At 40.6% G+C, this 16,821-nt stretch overlaps 3 protein-coding genes across 3 annotated transcripts; 1 reads left to right on the plus strand and 2 right to left on the minus strand.

Annotated features, from left to right (window-relative positions):
• Window positions 1-222: 222 nt before the first annotated feature.
• On the plus strand, window positions 223-3,297 carry LOC308382873 (transmembrane protein 272-like). Its single transcript, XM_080860394.1, has 5 exons — window positions 223-346; window positions 1,676-1,750; window positions 1,905-1,955; window positions 2,067-2,273; window positions 2,487-3,297. Exons 2-5 carry the CDS (start codon window positions 1,687-1,689, stop codon window positions 2,696-2,698), a joined length of 534 nt encoding a protein of 177 aa, XP_080716520.1. The 5' UTR covers window positions 223-346; window positions 1,676-1,686; the 3' UTR covers window positions 2,699-3,297.
• Window positions 3,298-4,107: 810 nt separating this feature from the next.
• Window positions 4,108-6,659, minus strand: LOC308362867 (low density lipoprotein receptor adapter protein 1-like). The gene is made up of 3 exons (XM_080835595.1): window positions 6,548-6,659; window positions 4,530-5,154; window positions 4,108-4,239 (listed from the first exon to the last, which is right to left on the minus strand). Exons 1-3 carry the CDS (start codon window positions 6,647-6,649, stop codon window positions 4,166-4,168), a joined length of 801 nt encoding a protein of 266 aa, XP_080691721.1. The 5' UTR covers window positions 6,650-6,659; the 3' UTR covers window positions 4,108-4,165.
• A 3,363-nt stretch (window positions 6,660-10,022) lies between these two features.
• Window positions 10,023-16,638, minus strand: LOC308362793 (thialysine N-epsilon-acetyltransferase-like; the record flags this gene model as incomplete). Its single annotated transcript, XM_080835518.1, has 6 exons — window positions 10,023-10,272; window positions 13,954-13,994; window positions 14,232-14,333; window positions 16,236-16,319; window positions 16,447-16,495; window positions 16,576-16,638. 6 exons carry the CDS (start codon window positions 16,636-16,638, stop codon window positions 10,102-10,104), a joined length of 510 nt encoding a protein of 169 aa, XP_080691644.1. The 3' UTR covers window positions 10,023-10,101.
• Window positions 16,639-16,821: the final 183 nt, after the last annotated feature.

Raw genomic sequence — 16,821 nt, forward strand, 5'->3', positions numbered from 1 at the left:
GGTGTTTTTTTCATGACGATAGTCTAGTTATGATTTAAGACTTAAGCCTCACAGCACTCGAGTCAAAGACTGGGAGTGAACATCAATATATAGACATGAAAACTAACGCTACTAATTTAAACCTTTTTATTAAATGAAAGCGCCACGAGTTTAGTGAAGTGGTTGGACGATATCTGACGACTAAGGACCTTCCCTCGATTCTCCTGACCCTATAGGAAGTAAGAGAGGGCGGTGAGCACGTAGGCTACGACGACAGCAGTCACTATTTCGCATCGCTTTTAGCCCAACTTTGGATCAATAAACACGACTGGACGATCATAGGATATATTTTCAATTCCTGTAACTGGTAAGTGTTGAGGAACGGACGTTTGGTACTCAATTGCCCAGTTGGTCTCAGAAAACATCAGTGATTATTTTGTAGGTTAAGGTTACCTGCGTTTAACGAAACCATATTCAGTAGGCTAAACACGCGTCCATTTAGGCAACGTTCTCATCCTTGTGTTTAACTGTTCATTTATTTTTATACAGGCGAATACCAAGTGTTAGCAAGACCAATTTTAAAAGGTGTTAATGGTGAATGTGTCACCTAAACCAGTGACGTGTTCAATTTGGTAGGTTCTGCAACATGGCCACTACCACTGCCTTACTTGGATGTTATTTTTACAGAGTTGAAATTCTCTAGAATCTGCTGACATATTAAACCTGGAATATGTATCACGTGACGCTGCTAACGCTTTAGGATCACCTACTGTGGGAGTCTGGGGAAATGTGCATGAGGACGCAAAGAAGGTCTACCAAATCTTCAATTTGAATGTAGCAACAACTACATCCGACACGGGACCTTATCATGTGATCATTTGCCAAATGAAAGCCTGCGTGTGTAGTGCTCGGCGCACGGTCCGCATTCTACATGCACTTGTAGGGTTATGACTTTGTTGCTGCAGTCAGGTAACCCTACTAAGAGAATTAAGTGCACGATGTTACACCAAACCTCGCTTGGAATATTCCGTAGTCATGTCTATTATTTAAAAACAAACTACTTCCCAGTGGTTACTGGTTACAGGTTATAACTTGTGATTAACTCAACTTAACAATACGAGTGGTTGATATTATAATTTTACAGACTCCCATACACTTTAAATACATTGAGCACATTATGCTGACATCACAAACAGTAACAGTGGTCTTGTGAAAACGCTCTGTTAGTTTTTAGCCACCTGGTGCATCAATCTAGCCTTTCATGAGTTGACATAAAGATTACATTCCCCCCCCCCCCCCCCCTTCTTCTGTCCTCAAACTGTACTAGATGGATCTTCAGCTCCAACTGAATGGCCTGTACTGCCCACTACCTCTCTTTCAGCTGTTCTACTCAGGGCCATGAGTGGCAGGCCTATCCTAACTGTTATTTTGTTTGCTGAAGGGTCAGGGACTCACACAGTGATTTAGCCAGTAATGTTGTTAGGGAGCCTGCCGAGTGCATGCTCGTGGCTCCTGATGGGTTTGAGTGGATGTGGTGAGCCTATGGTCAAAATGATCATGGATGAACCAAGTGTGCACATATTACTGTTTTTATGTTGTTGTTGTTATTGTTTGTTGTAGTTTTTTGTAAAGTTTATGTTCAGTTGCCCTCTCCTCTCTGCTTCCTTGTTTGCCCATTCTGCATTTTCGACATAAGTGTCTGCAACAATGGAGGACAGGACTTTACTGCAGAACATACGCCGGACGCCCAAGCCCAGCACACCTGTTTTAAGTAGGCTACCATTTTTTATTCTGCTCTTTAATTTGCCTCAGACCTTTTTTTAATTTAATTTTGACCAGACTGAACTATTGGTCAACTGGATGTTTCCCTTGATGGGTCATGCAAAGACAAATGGAAGCCATTAAAAGCAATTTTCCCCCAACAGTAATTTCCAAGCTAATTGTGATGGCCATACCCGTCGCGGAGATTGTAATTGGTAAGTGCAGTTAAATGTGCAGTTCATATACTGCAATTGCTGCTATGCAATATTTGAATATGTTAACTTGTATAATGCTCACATTACATTACTCTCTGCTCCTGTGCTAAGGTTCAATGTACCTGCAAGACTGCCCGCTGCAGAGGTACATACCCATCTACCTAGTGGCAATGGGGGCCTTCACTCTGTCCCTGACTCTACTGTCCTGCCTGCCCTGCACACAAGAGCCCGAGGACGGGAGCCAATCTGCCATCAGTAGCGTCTGCACCGCCTGGAACTCCCTTGTCTCCCTCTTCCTTTTCTGCTGGTTTATTGCTGGTAAGAAAAACCAAGTCAACTCTTCAGCATGAAAACACTTTATCATATTATAAATTAAATGTAAGAACAGAAGTAGGAATAATAATGACAGATACTTAATATAGTAACTGAAGATATTCTGCAGAGACGAAATGGTGGCATTGGTCTTGATCATTGTTTCTGTTGTTACATATATGGATTGATGTTTATGATGGCATGTCTGTATGTCTGCAGGTAATGTGTGGATCTATTCAATATACCAGCCCAACTACAATCCATCTGCTGGGCCCCACTGTGATAAGACTCTCTACCTGTTTGCATTCTGGATAACCTCTTTGGTTTATATATTGATAGGCGGATTCTTTGTTGTGGGTTGTTGTGCACTGATCTTCATGTCCATGTGTGGGAGGGCCGGCTTTGGCTATGGACAACATGAGGATATCTGATGAACAAGGTCATAGTTCAGTCTTGGCCTTCAATGCACATATCTGATTTCATATGGCGCTTTCTCCTCCATTTTACTGTGAATGGTACTGCTGATGGTCACAGGATATGAGCAAGTGATGCATTAGTCTAAATCTGTTTTAATGTTTGATGAGGGTCCCAGTTTTGAGAGCCACCAAGTATTTAGAGTCTGCATCCAATTTATACTGGTTTTGCACTTGAATTTTCAATCATTTTGTACACATTTAATTGTATGTTGTATTTTGTCAAAAAAAAGGATAATTCATTTGGTTTTATGTTTTGTGTAGATTACTTGAAAGGACCAGTACGCTTAATGCACTAGAAATCAAATGCAAGCTTTTGCCAATTCTACACTTCAGAGTTCAATCTGTCTTTTGTGGACTTTGGGCTCATGTGTTTTAATATGTTTACAGCTGATGAATAAGACACATAGGTGTTTGGTGGTGGAGAGTAGCTTTTCTCAACCAAGATAAAAGTGCCAAAGTGCTCCTTTCGGTGTTTCAGGTAAAATAATGTTGTCAGTAAGTGCACAAATACATTTTCTAACAACTTTATACATTTGTAATTTGTTAAAATATAAACCTGTAAATATGAACCCTTGTCTTTGGCTTGTCGTCCTAAAATGTAATAAAGAAAGCTTCTAAAATAAATGATTCACTATGCCTTGGTTTTAAATGTATTCAGGGCAACATACAAATGTCACACAGAATTGTAAGAATTGCATAAAACAAAGCTATGTAAAAACGTTCTGAAAAGAACTCTGTTAACAATAACTGAGAATTCTTGAGGGAAGTTGTGAAGTTTCTTGGAAAGAACATTCTGACCATGCATTTTGCAACATGGCAATGAAAAGAAAAAATGTAACACCATGTTTCTGTAGTCAACATTTCACCATTTTCTTTCCATTCCCCCTTTGAGGTAAAGGGCATGTAGTGAGGCTCATAGAAATATTTTTGATGTTGCATCAAAACTAGTGCTGTTCCAACCTGTTGAGAGCCAACCTCACAAACGAGTGGTGTTATACATGTAACTGGATTTTTATAAAGTTTCAGAGCATGTTTTTTTTTTTTTTTTTTTAAGTTTACATTTATAATTATGGAATAGAGTGAACACATTTCCAATCAGAATACGTTCAAATCTAGTTCTGATTGTAAGTCAGACAGGAACACGCTCCACCTGAAAGGGGTTAAGAGAAGTTTGATCCACATCTGAATTCAGTGGCTGCACTGAAAAGGTCAACTGCACAAACTCTTTGTGCTTTGGTCAGAGAATAACCCAATCTCTTCAGTCAGTGTGTAGGAGAAGCACAGCGTTAGCCTGGACCAACCCTTTGTGTGATGTCTCCTCATGTTTAGAACAGGGAGTGCTAGATACAGACAACAAACAGGGAGCAGAAAGTCTTGGCGGTAATAAGTGGTTCCCCGGTTTGGTTTTGCTGTTGGAGGCCCTCAGTCACTGATACTTGTCCTCCTCATCATCTCTCTCAGCGGACTGCGAGAGTTCAAAGTCCTTGTGGCGCGACCTGCAGTGACATGAGGTAGAAGTCAGTATTGATTTATGCTTCAATTGGTAAACATTGCAGGACAGTGAATTATATATGATTGTTGTGACTAGAAAGTTTAATGGCCCAAAACAAAGCTTTACATTTTTGCTTCCCCTTGTCAAGATTATTAATGGAATATAACCTCTACTTTTGTCTTCACAAGCATCTACAAAAGTAGCCATTTTAATCTTTAGATTGGCTGAACCTTTACCACATTTCTCTCATGTCAAATCAGCTTCAAGCACAAAGCATTTATCTGGCTTCCTCACCTTTCCTCAGGTCTCGTGGCATTGTGCAGCTTTTGGCCTTGCCATTAGTCAAGAGAGGTCTCCCCTCTTTCATCAAGTCTTCTCCTTGTGTACGATTATTGCCACTCTCCTGTAAGTCACTCAGTGCTCTCTGAAAGGATCGAGCCAGACAATTTGTCATGTCCTTGACCTTCTCTGGCCGGCTGCACCAAAACACTCGGCACTGGAGTTGCTGACCCTGCTGTTTGCATATGTAGAGGAACACATTTGGCCGCTCCGCATCCGCCGCACAGTAAGCAATGTCCCGGAGGTAGGTCTTGGTGAGCTGTCGTCCGCTGCTGATCTCTTTCACCTCTATGTAACGTGGCCGCACGACCAAGGCGTGCTCCTTGCCCAGCTTCTCCGGAGCTGGAGATCGCTCCAACAAATGGGAGATGGCAACCTCGGCCTGCTCCATGTCCAGGGAGTAGATTTTCTCTGTGCCCAGATAGTGCACCTTGAAGAGTGGGTCGCCATGAGACAGCAACTGGGCGCGATCATGGCGAAAGCGGCGATGGAAAAGGGCGGGCGATTTCCTCAGCGAACGCATGAGTTGCAATGGTCGTCCCAGGGACATGGCTGCTGATTGACTGAGCCCACAGGATGCCTGTAGTCATTACAAGAATACAGGAATCAATTACAACATTATTTACGGGTTACCAAATACTCCTAAAATTCCAACTCCTATAGCCTTACTTTTTGCCTAAACATTGTGAACTACTGAGGAGTTTGTTACTCAATGTTTGTAAGGCTATGGCTCAACGTGACTATAAGTCTATAAATAAAAGTAACACGAACAAGCTGTACTTTTTTCCATCCTTTCTCTTTTCTTAGCCCATTCTTTCATCATCCTTCAGATATTGCTTTGACTAACGGCCCACTGTCTTTTCAATCTCAGGAAGCCACCATGCCGTTCCACCCCAAATATTTCTGTTTCGCCACACAATAGCCACACACACACACACACACACACACACAAACTCTCTCACTCTCTCTGTCTGCCTCTCACTGACACACAAACACACATGTGAGGTGTGGATTAGAGCATACTACTTGCTTGCGCTGCCTCACAATAACACAACCGTAAAAGACCATGCATTTTACTGCTTGCAATCATAGGCATAGGCTATACATGCATACAACAACAAAAAACAATCATAATGGGAGAGTATAAAATGCACATTCATTTGTCAGATAGTTATAGCCTACACATATTCTAAACCATCTCCATTCTAATTTCTAACTAATTATAAACACTGACGGTGTCTTAAAATGAAAAGGCAGCGAGCTAGGCTACATCAAGATTGACTTATCCAGTGAGATTGCTTTTTTTTCAAAGAGAGAATACACTCAAATTAACGTTTAGAGCTTCGACATGTGAAAGGGAAGTTGAAAAAGGAACCTTTAAGGTAGGAGGCTACGGAGCGAAAATGTGCCGTTTCCTTATTAACACAAACTATTCCTTAGGTAGGCAGTCTATATAGGCCTATTACGTGCGACTTTACACCTATTTAGATCTTACAAGTGCCCAACCCGATATTAATTAGATGGGTGATCAATTTAAAAAATAATGGGTGAAACCTTAAATAAATGGGATATCCATTGTCTTGCTACAATATTCTCGTTCTTCTCCCTATTATTTCTTATGAGAAGATCATGCGCTCAATATGGTTCCCCCAAAGTTTGAAAAATGCACCCATGCCCACCCTCACTTATCAGCGGTCGACACTCGTAAGGGTTAAGCAATAGACAGTTAAATACGGCGTGATAAGAAAGGATATGGCCAATGTAGTCGTTTCTAAAACATTTCTGGTGACATAGCCTAAAATTCCAGACAAATGATTCAAAGATTTGACTCAAAAAGGAAAACAAAATGTGACTATGTAAAGTGTTAACATAAACTCAGTTTAAACACTCATACAAGTGTTAATAACGACATTTTCATAGACAAACTATTAGCCTACATTGGCTGCTTTTCCCAACTTTTAATCGCATTTTACCAGACAGATGATATGGAAATCAGCTCCTGAGCCACGATTCCGTTCTCCTGAAATCCAGTTAAATGCAGCTGGAATACAATACGGAAATGCAGTGTATTTCATGTATTTCCAAACGACATGGGCCACCTCGGATCAGTTCGTTTATGTGTTAAGTGTGCTCGCGTAGTCTGACTTGACCTAGCCTACTTTGCATGGCTTATCGGGAAGACAGGTTACTCCCTGAAAACTAGTATGGTGTCGTGACGTTCTGATCGAAGTGGGAAGTTCGTCTGGATAGCGGAGGTGGGACATTACTGTCATTGAGGTGGGTGCATAACAGTTTACAGCAAGCAGTCATCTCAATGAGGATGTCTGGAAAATAACCTGCTGTGAAAATTACATTATCAAGAAGCGCAAGACGGTGTACCACAATAGTAAGACCATGTGCTACAGCGAGAAAATGTTGCACATGCTCAGTTTACGGAGACCGTTTACTTTCTTGCACTGTTTACTCAAAAGGGGTAGACACATTTTCCATGTCCTGTTTATCCTGCCGAGAAAAATAAAATAATTATCAATTTTAAAGACTTATTTCTCTAATTTCTTCTGTTATATAAGTACGCTTCCTTGTCCTTGTCAGGTAGCGAGACAATACAATGACACCATAAATGTACCTGTTAAGCACACTCACATTAATGTAGGCTAATGACAAAAAAATGCCATTATTATATAACAACACAGGCTAATTGTTAAAATGATATTGTTTAAATGAGATGGGTCCACAAGTGGTTCGACATGGGAGATGGCTGAATGGGTTATGTTTTGTGTCTTTTTCCCCCACCAATAAACTTTGTGAAGGGTAAGACTGTATGATAGATGGATAGATAGATAGATGGATACTTTTAATCCCGAAGGAAATTTGAGATTTTTAATGTTTTGCGACTTGAAGGAACCCTGCTTTAAAAAAAGAAATCAAGACTGCCGCTTAACTTCAATATACTAAGTCACAACAGACACACCAGCTTTGTCACTGTTCTTGACATATTGGTGTTTTGACATAAAATGTCATGTGACTTTGGCTTTTCCCTGATTTTATGCTGCATTTCATAAGGTTTGTGACCTTTAGGCCCAGTCATGGGTATTTACAGCAGTCTGTCCTCAAGGACATTATGTCATTCTCACATGATACAGCAACCCAGGAGTGCAGGGCCCCAAATATGGCCAGACCGTTGCTGGATAAACATTGGCAGAATGAGACAGAAGTTGATGAACTACTCAAAATGTATTCTTGTCTTGTGATGGCGTCATCACTTGGATTGACCGCCTGACAGAAATATGCAGAGAGTGAAAAAGTCCACCAACACCAACTCTTTCAAAAGATCTGGAATTTGGATATGGGGACTGGAAGTAAAGGATTTATTGTTAAACTACCAAAGAAAGGTGACAAGACTGAGTGTCACAATTGCAGGGGGATTACAGTGCTCTCAGTGCCAAGTAAATTGTTTTGTAAAATCTTACTCATGAGAATGAGTGATGGCACTAACTCAAGCAGGTTTTAGTAGGAGTGGGATGTATAGACCATATCTTCACCCTGAGGAATATTCTGGAGCAAATAATGGAATGGAATATACACATTAACTTCATCGGTTTTGAAAAGGTGTTTGACACCTTCATAATCATAATAGTTCATGGAAGACCCTACTATCCTAGGGTTGCCCTCACAAGTTTGCTTCAATCTTCAAACTTTTCTTTTACAATTTCTGTTGCAGCGTTTTGCACAAAAACAAGTTCACTGACTGGTTTAACATCACCAGTGGTGTCCGACAAGGCTGCATGTCACCTATTCTTTTTCTTGTGGCAATTGACTGGGTAATGCACACAACTATTGGTAATCAGAAGAGAGGCATAAGGTGGACCCACTACTCAACCCTGGAAGATCTTGAGTTTGCAGATGACTTTGCATTACTAGCTAGCTCAAGTAAGCATCTACAGAGCAAAAGGATGATCTCCCTTTATTGCCAACAAAGTGGGTTTGACCACTAGTTGGAATTATAAAGCAAAGACAATGCAACTTTCACAGTGTTGGCCCTACACGCCACATAGGCTTAAAGGATGATGATGAGAGAAAGTCATAGATGGATGACTGATTAAGCTACCTGAGGAAGACTAAAGGGCAGGCCACACTAAGCGGATTTTCATACTTTTGCGGAAAATAACTTGACAAACTGGCCTCCCGGCCAGATAAATCTGCCATTTGGAGCGTTACTTTCCGTCAAGGTTAGAATCCCCTCTCCAGAGTGGGAAGGTTGCAATCTACCCTGCTATCAGGGCCTGTCTGGCCGCAAATCGGGTTTGAATCCGCGAATCTGATGACGTAATTATCCCACGTGAACGCTGGAAGCTGTCAAGTAGTCACGTACATCTTCCCAATCACAATAAAAACAAAAAAATGTAAGTCTTCTGTTCTGTTTATGGCTGGCAAACAACGATCTAAGAAGGGCACGTTTTATTCACTGAGTTACCAAAGCAGTCTTCTTTATGGGGACTAATTTACACTGCACTGAATTACACAACTAATATTGCCAGATACATATAATAGTGGACATTACACTAGGCAACATGGATCTCATTCATATCTCATCCAGTCGAAATCTTAGCAGGATTGAACACATCTTTATTACAGCGTATCAACATAAGAACAGAACATAGCTAAATCTCCGCTTAGCGTGCTAATCACTACTAATAGCACTAGAAGGTAGCCCAAAATGTGGTATTTAATACACACGATCTATCACAGTAGCAACTTCATGAAAACCCTTACTTTCATTAGGTATGCACATAATGCATCACATACAGGTCGAACAATGATGATTTAAGCATAGGAAATGTATAAGGCACAGTATGGTCAACTACTTGGCGACAAACTGAACTGTCTGCACCAACTTAACTAGTTGTAACTTGTCGTCTTCTTCTACGAGTCTCCTTCTCCATTTCCGGTAGCACCCTTCACAGCGCCACCAACAGGCCTTGCATATGTACTACAGCATATTCACCAGTTTCAATGGGTGTGTGTGGCCGTAGAACAGCGCAGCACAGCTTTGTCTGGCAGCGATTGACTAAACCCGAATACGTTCCGGAAAGTATGAAAATCGGCTTAGTCTGGCCTTACTCTAATACCAGCGTGTGTAAATGCAAAGCAGCTGCTCATCTGGACGTCAAAGCTAGATCCCCATCAACTCACATATTTGTTTATCGACAACATATTTGCTAAGCAGAAATGCTCCTAAACATAAGATGGTTGTAAGAGCACCCATTTTTAACCACAACATTTTGGTGTCTAGAAAATAAGATTATCCTTCACATTTGTAAGCGTCGGGTTTATTATGGAACCTGAATATCGAAAGATGTTTAATCAGCACACTAGTGACACACGAATGACATAAGATATCAGAAAACACAAAATGTAATAGTAAATTATTATTAAAACAAGACAAGGAAGTATCAACAAAGATACAGAAGGTTCTTTCCTTTCATATAAAAAAGCTTTGTACAGTAGCTTTAGGTTTTCAAGTGCATTAGGGTAGTTCCTGTGCAAGTTTGTCCATGGCATCTCCATCAAAGCACAGAAAGTGACGTCTTTCTGTAACTTTGAGGTCCTCCGCACCTTTAGCAATATAAAAGTCTATAAGTGGTGTGTTCTCTCTCATCTCGGTCAGCATAATTGCACAGTGCTGGTCCTTTCCCACCTAAACACAGAGATACGAGTTTATTACTTCCAAACACCATTGGTCACGTGTCCAACAGCATTTCCAAACCATCATTTAAACATTACTATCCTACAGCAAACACATTCTACACACGTCAAACCAATTAAATTCAGTTTCACTTTTACAGCATACTTGTGATTACAACAGAAAAGCTAAAAAACATAATTCATCCCATATTTAGTGTGCACTGTGAAGATGAGATGTGTGAGAGAGGGTGTTGGAGCCAAATTGAGACCTTTTGAAGAAACCGTATAAGAGATATGTTGAGTTAGATTATGATATTTTTACTTATTTAATATTAATGTGAAATGTGATAAATCTGTTCTTAAATTTGAGAAAATGGCCATGTAGGTTGGAATGAGCCCAGGATGATTAATTTCAATTACTTCGTTAAAGAGATTGAAACATGGGAAAAAAGAACGAAGTACACAATTAAGAGTTAAACCACTTGATAGGATGTGTCAAAAAGGTCAACATCATCTAAGGCCTCTTCTGCTGCTAAGAGGGCATCCTTCGAAAAGATGTCAGGTCTAGATCTAAGCTTGATCTGCTGCATTACTGTAAAGGACATACATGCCATATGATGGAGGAAACCATTATTAAATCAAAGATGGAAAAATGGCACTAGAAGCACAAATAGTGCCAGCAAATGTCAAAATGAAAGTACTCTTAAGCCATGATACTATGAATGCCTTTTCCAAGGGAGCAAGCAAGCCAGAAAATGCGGCACCACTACTTTAGAATTTGTTGAAGTAGTTGCTGTACCTTAGACTCCACTTTAGAGAGGACGTTGGGCACATCTGTGACAGCTCTCAGGAGGCCGTAAGTGGATCTGATCTAACAAAATTGCTGATCTCATGATCAGGCAGCAAAATCTATCATTACCAAAAACAGAAGTACTGGTGTTTGACAGACACATCGCAAATCCTATGAGACGTATTTTTCAGTTACAATAAAGGGGGTTTTACATTGTACAGTGTCTATTTCTCGGTAACTTTTTAAAAATCTAACCAAAAAAAAAGTCAAACAACCAACTTGTAGGTACAAATACGACCATTTACGGAGTTTGGTCAGCCATCTTTTTTTTTTTAGCTTGCCGCTCTGTAGACGTGTATACGGGATATGATTGGCTAGCGCCTGTGTTTTCAGTTATGCATGAAAGGCAATTTGACTGGCTGATGCATGCATTGCCTCTCGAAAAGTTGAACATTCTTCAACTCTTGCCGCAAGCAAAGCATGAAACGCAACGCACGCGAACCAAAAGGAGCCACAATTCAGTTCGGCAAAGGATGACGTCACCCCATTCAAAGTGAATGGGGATGCGTTAACCCTGACGCATCAACGCATTCCAACGCATAGGTGTGACCGACCCGTTACGCCTCGCTCACATTGTTGCGTTGGAATGCGTTGATCCAACGGATGGCGGAGGAGGAGTCTGGCGCGTGGGGTTCTGTTGCTACCGGAGACGTTATAGTGAGATTGACAGGTCAACAAACCAACCACGTCACTAGTAAGCTTTTACCTTGTGAGTAGTAGCATGCTATCATTAGAGAGGGTGCTCAGACACCTCGCATCCTATGAGAGGTATTTTTCAGTTACAATAAACGGGTTTTTACATTGTACAGTGTCTATTTCTTGCTAACTTTTAAAAAATCCAACCAAAAAAAAGTCAAACAACCAAGTTGTAGGTACAAATACGACCATCTACGGAGTTCGGTCAGCCATCTTTTTTTTTTGAGCATGCCACTCTGTAGACGTGAGCATATACAGGATATGATTGGCTAGCCCCTGTGCTGTCAGTTATGCATGATTGGCTGACGCATGCATTGCCTCCCGAAAAGTTGAACATTCTTCAACGCTTGCCGCAAGCAAAGCATGAAACGCAACGCACGCGAACCAAACGGAGCCACAATTCAGTTTGGCAAAGGATGACGTCACCCCATGCAAAGTGAATGGGGATGCGTTAACCCTGACGCATCAACGCATTCCAATGCAATAATGTGAGTCTGGCGTTAGGCTCCCACTAAAGGCCCTTGCATGCTTCTAAAGGGAGCATGAATTGCTAGGTGCTTACGCGTTGCGTTGGAGGTGTTGCCAAGCAATTCACACCCAGAACAATAGGCTTGTGTAAAATGGCGCAAGTCTAGAAAAAGGGGCCGACGCACGCAAGACGTGAAAAGTCGCGCAAGGGGCTTGCACGGCCTCTTGCGCTTACGCTTACGTAATCGAGCAAAAATCAGCCTTAAGGTTAATATGGGTAACCAGGACTATACAGGGCAGGCTCTAGGACCCTGGGGAGGTGCTCTGGGGACTAGTGAGGTCGGGCATCCACTGATTGCAAGCTCAGGTGCAAATGATTAGACTAGTTTGAAATATGTGGCTCTAGACCTTTTCATGTTTACGATTGGTCATCTGCTGCCAACACCGCCACTTTAACGTGATCATGCTCATAGCTAGATTGGGAAAGCCTGGGTTGATTTAATAAATTGATAACTACCGTTCTGACATTGCTTAAGCGTGACTGCAGTTGTCAAGCCAGCTAATGAACGGACCCTGGGTATGTTGGAACTTGCTTTGTTGTATCGGCCCATGAACTGCCAAAGATGTCAATGTCAACACCCAACACTACTACATATTGATAGTAGGAACTCAAAGCAGGAAACTCTTCAAAACCCAATTCTCACAAAACCAAAGGAAACATCCACCAACAGTGCATCAGTATCAACACATAAACACACAGGGGCCGATAAGGAATGTTACAAATGAAAGTGATCTATAACCTGTCTCAATAAGATCAATGGAGTCATGTAAGTTCCAGGGTCTATCCTGCCGACGATGCCTCGTGTGGGTTGCATAGAGAACAGTTCTGAAATTCCATCGGATGGATGGACTTGAGGATGACACAAATTAAAGAGATGTTCTGGCAAAGATGGACTAAAGAATATCTATCCCTCATGCAACAAAGGCAAACTTGGGTCAATACTAGAAGAAGTTGAAACATTAATGATACAGTAGCTGTGGCATATGCGACTGCACCAAGGAACTCATGGCCCCTAGGCCGTGTGGTAAAGACCTTTCTGGTGCCCAAAGTTCGGAATGTTTTAGCTAAACCTAATATTATTCAAAGGCCCACTGATCTGTTTACTCTTGGAAGCTGAAAATTGAGCTTAAAGATGTCTGACTACCAAGCCCCTGACCAATTTGTCCACATATGGCCGTGTATGTTGGGGCCATATTGAGGTGTTTTTTTTTAGTTAGATTATGATATTTTGACTTATGGAATTAAATGGTGGACTTATCTTTGAGAGACTGCGATTCCTCACTGACCTATTACTCACCTGGTGACCGTGTGTGATGTATATGATGCTCCTCCTGGATTCTACCACACTAGGGCGCCAATAACACAAGACTTAGGTAGCCTTTAATTAGGTAATTGAAATTTTGTGGGTGAGATTTAGTTTGATTTTGTTTTACTTCCTTGTTGAGTTTATAGCTCAATAAATTACCTTTCAGGTATTTAGAACAGCCTGTATTTCCTTGCGTGCTTTATGAAAAGTGTATGACGGCAACTCTTCACCTGACCTCTAGGGCATAAATGGAATACTAGAATAATGGAATGGATTAGTTTCTAGAGGAATAATATATTACAATCTGCCTCACCTTTGCCACCGTACTTAATAGTGCTTTCCCAACTCCTTTTCCTGTGAGGTAAAAAAATTAAAAGATTGTCAGTTAACTTAAGAAAGTAGGCTACAGACTTGGAATGTATATCATACCTACATCAGTGCATACAGGCTGTTAAATAAAACAACAAATATACTGTTCAGTTAAAATGAAGAACACTTGTTACCCATATAACTCATATATACTTGTAATAATAGTCATAGCCACACCTCATACACTTACAATTTACAAATTCATATAATTGGAGGCTTTACCTCTGCATTCAGGCATGACATAGAAATCACCCAAATGCACCACCCTCCCATTCCAAGTGCAATAGGCATTTGTGAAGAGAGTGTATGCAACTGTAGTCTGGCCTAAAGTGAGACAGAGAGGCACACAAAGTTACAAACATCATTAACATACAAGGTGTCGCTATTAAATAATGAGACAGATACAACAAGTAGAAGTATAATGACTTTTCTCCATTACAATTAAATTACAGCAATAGTGTCATGATTTAATAGCCACATCTCGTACTCATAATATAGAATAACATTACAATATGCAAAAATAAAACGTTATCTAAACAGTATTAGTATATGTCTGTGTCTGTGTCTGTGTATCTGTGTATAGTCCATTGATGTATAATCATCTCAGTGCTACTAGTCTACCTCGGCATTTTGTATAGGAAGGTCCAACCTGAGGAATGAGGCACCATACTATATTATTTCCATTCACAACTGTCCTGGTGGTTATGCATGCAAATATATAGGCCTCAGGGTCCAGTTTGGCTTCAATGTAATTTGTGAGTAACTTAATGCTAACAGAATGAGCCTGACTACATTTATACTGCCAAACAAATATGTTTATAAAAGACACATGGATATTTGGCATTGTTTTTGCCTTCATAATTTATAAAATAAATGTGGTTTCCCAAAATGGCTCTTGTAATGTTACTTCATAATCATTACACTGAATAAACAGGCCTGAGAAAAATGAAGAAGTTGTGCTTCATCTGATTTACTGCCATGTCATAAACAATGCAATGACCTTCTGGATAGAGAGGGCCTCATGACTAGGCAGAATTAGTTATTACAGGGATGACTGATTGCTCTGATGCTCAAAGCTTTCCATGTACAATTTTAGACATTAAAATTATAAGGTTGTGCCAAAGCATCTGGAAACATGTATTTAAGATGTTCAATGATTTTGCATCAAGCTGAGATAGTAAGAGTTTCCCTTTGCAGATCACTTCATCTGTAGTTAAAGCAGCAATATGGAGTTCTGTTCCAAAACTAGTAGGCTTACTACCTAAAAGGCATGCAAAAACCTTGAAAACGCCACCAACATCCCAGCTGACACTGATAGAAGCTTGCCAACACACAAAATGCGTGTGAAAGCTTTTCTTCCATTCTTGCAGGTTTTTTCAGCCGGGACACAAAACCCTCATAGGGCATTTCCTGGATGGCTAGTGGGGAAGACACAGGTGTTTTTCTGTCCTTCACATGACCTTATGCTATCAAAATGAATCTGAGGATGGTACCAAAACTAGTTGCCTATAAAACCGTAACTCAAAAAGTCAAATTGTTGCATAGTGTTACTTTAGCAGCCTTTCAAAGAAGACCTTAAAAATCAATGTTGCCAACAGTTTCGGAAAACACAATGACATTATCATAATATATAGAGTACCATAAATGTGCTCTCAAATCAGGATGTTCTAACAACACATACCTTCTGGTAAACTGACTCCTGGTCAATTCTATGTAGGCCATCAAGTCACTACTTTTGCATTTTTAATTTTTAATTTTTTAATTAACTGAGTCAGATGTTTGCATAGCTGGTATGTAATAAACACCAAGTGATAATAAAATGGGCAGTGTGTAGAGTTGTCAATGATAAGGCCTTTCACGCGTGATAAGCACATAGCACAAGGAACATAATGTGCAGACATAACACACTGAAGACATACTCAAGTTGACACAGTTGTTTAATCCTCTCATTCTAACTGAAGATGCTAAGAACAACTGAGTCACCTGCGTTTCTTTTACATGACATCAGGATGGGAAAAGTCAAATTGAGCACGGAATGCGCTACATGTTCCAGATCGTTCTTTAAATACCCTCACCTGAAAATATGAACCCAACCCAATTCCCATGATTGCATGCACCGATTGCATTAGTGGTGTGGTCCATCATTCAGTGTAAAACCACAGACTGGCAGTCAGTGTGATTTGGGGCTCCAGTGTTTCTGAGAGAAGCGAGTGCTGTCAGATTTACCTTTGTGAGTCTTACAATGTTCTGGTACCTCTACAATGAGGCACTGAAGGAAAGGGTTTTCACAGAATAAGTCCTTCCCCAACTCTAAAATGAAGGCAAACAAAAATCAAGGTAGTTTTCTGAAATATGTTTAGCATATTAAAAATTCCTCTTCAGTAAGCAAATCATTCTGTAAATTGACAGCAGCGGTCTGAACCAGTGAAACATTTACCTTCACTGGATATCTCCAACTCAGGTGACTTTCCAAGAAGAGACAGCTCCTGCACAGAAGTGGAAACAAAGTAACGTTTTGTAACAGCATCAAAAATGTATAACAATAATGATATTAAAAGTTGCTAACCGTGACCATGCGGAAAACATCTTTTAAGTCTTCTGGTTTGGGAGGTCGAATACTGAAATCCATTTTCCAAAACTACTAACCTACACTTAGTCTATGCACGAGGGGTAGGCTACCGTAGGCCAACATGACAGCAAATTCACCGGTCATCTTTTGCACTCTTACGACCCCGGAAGAACCTCTCAAGAGTCAATACGTCACCACATTTACGCAAATTTCAGCAGTTTGATTTCTGGTGTGGTGTTATCA

The sequence above is a fragment of the Sprattus sprattus genome, assembly GCF_963457725.1.
Source record: "Sprattus sprattus genome assembly, chromosome: 1".
In the NCBI taxonomy this organism is placed as follows: Eukaryota; Metazoa; Chordata; class Actinopteri; order Clupeiformes; family Clupeidae; genus Sprattus; species Sprattus sprattus.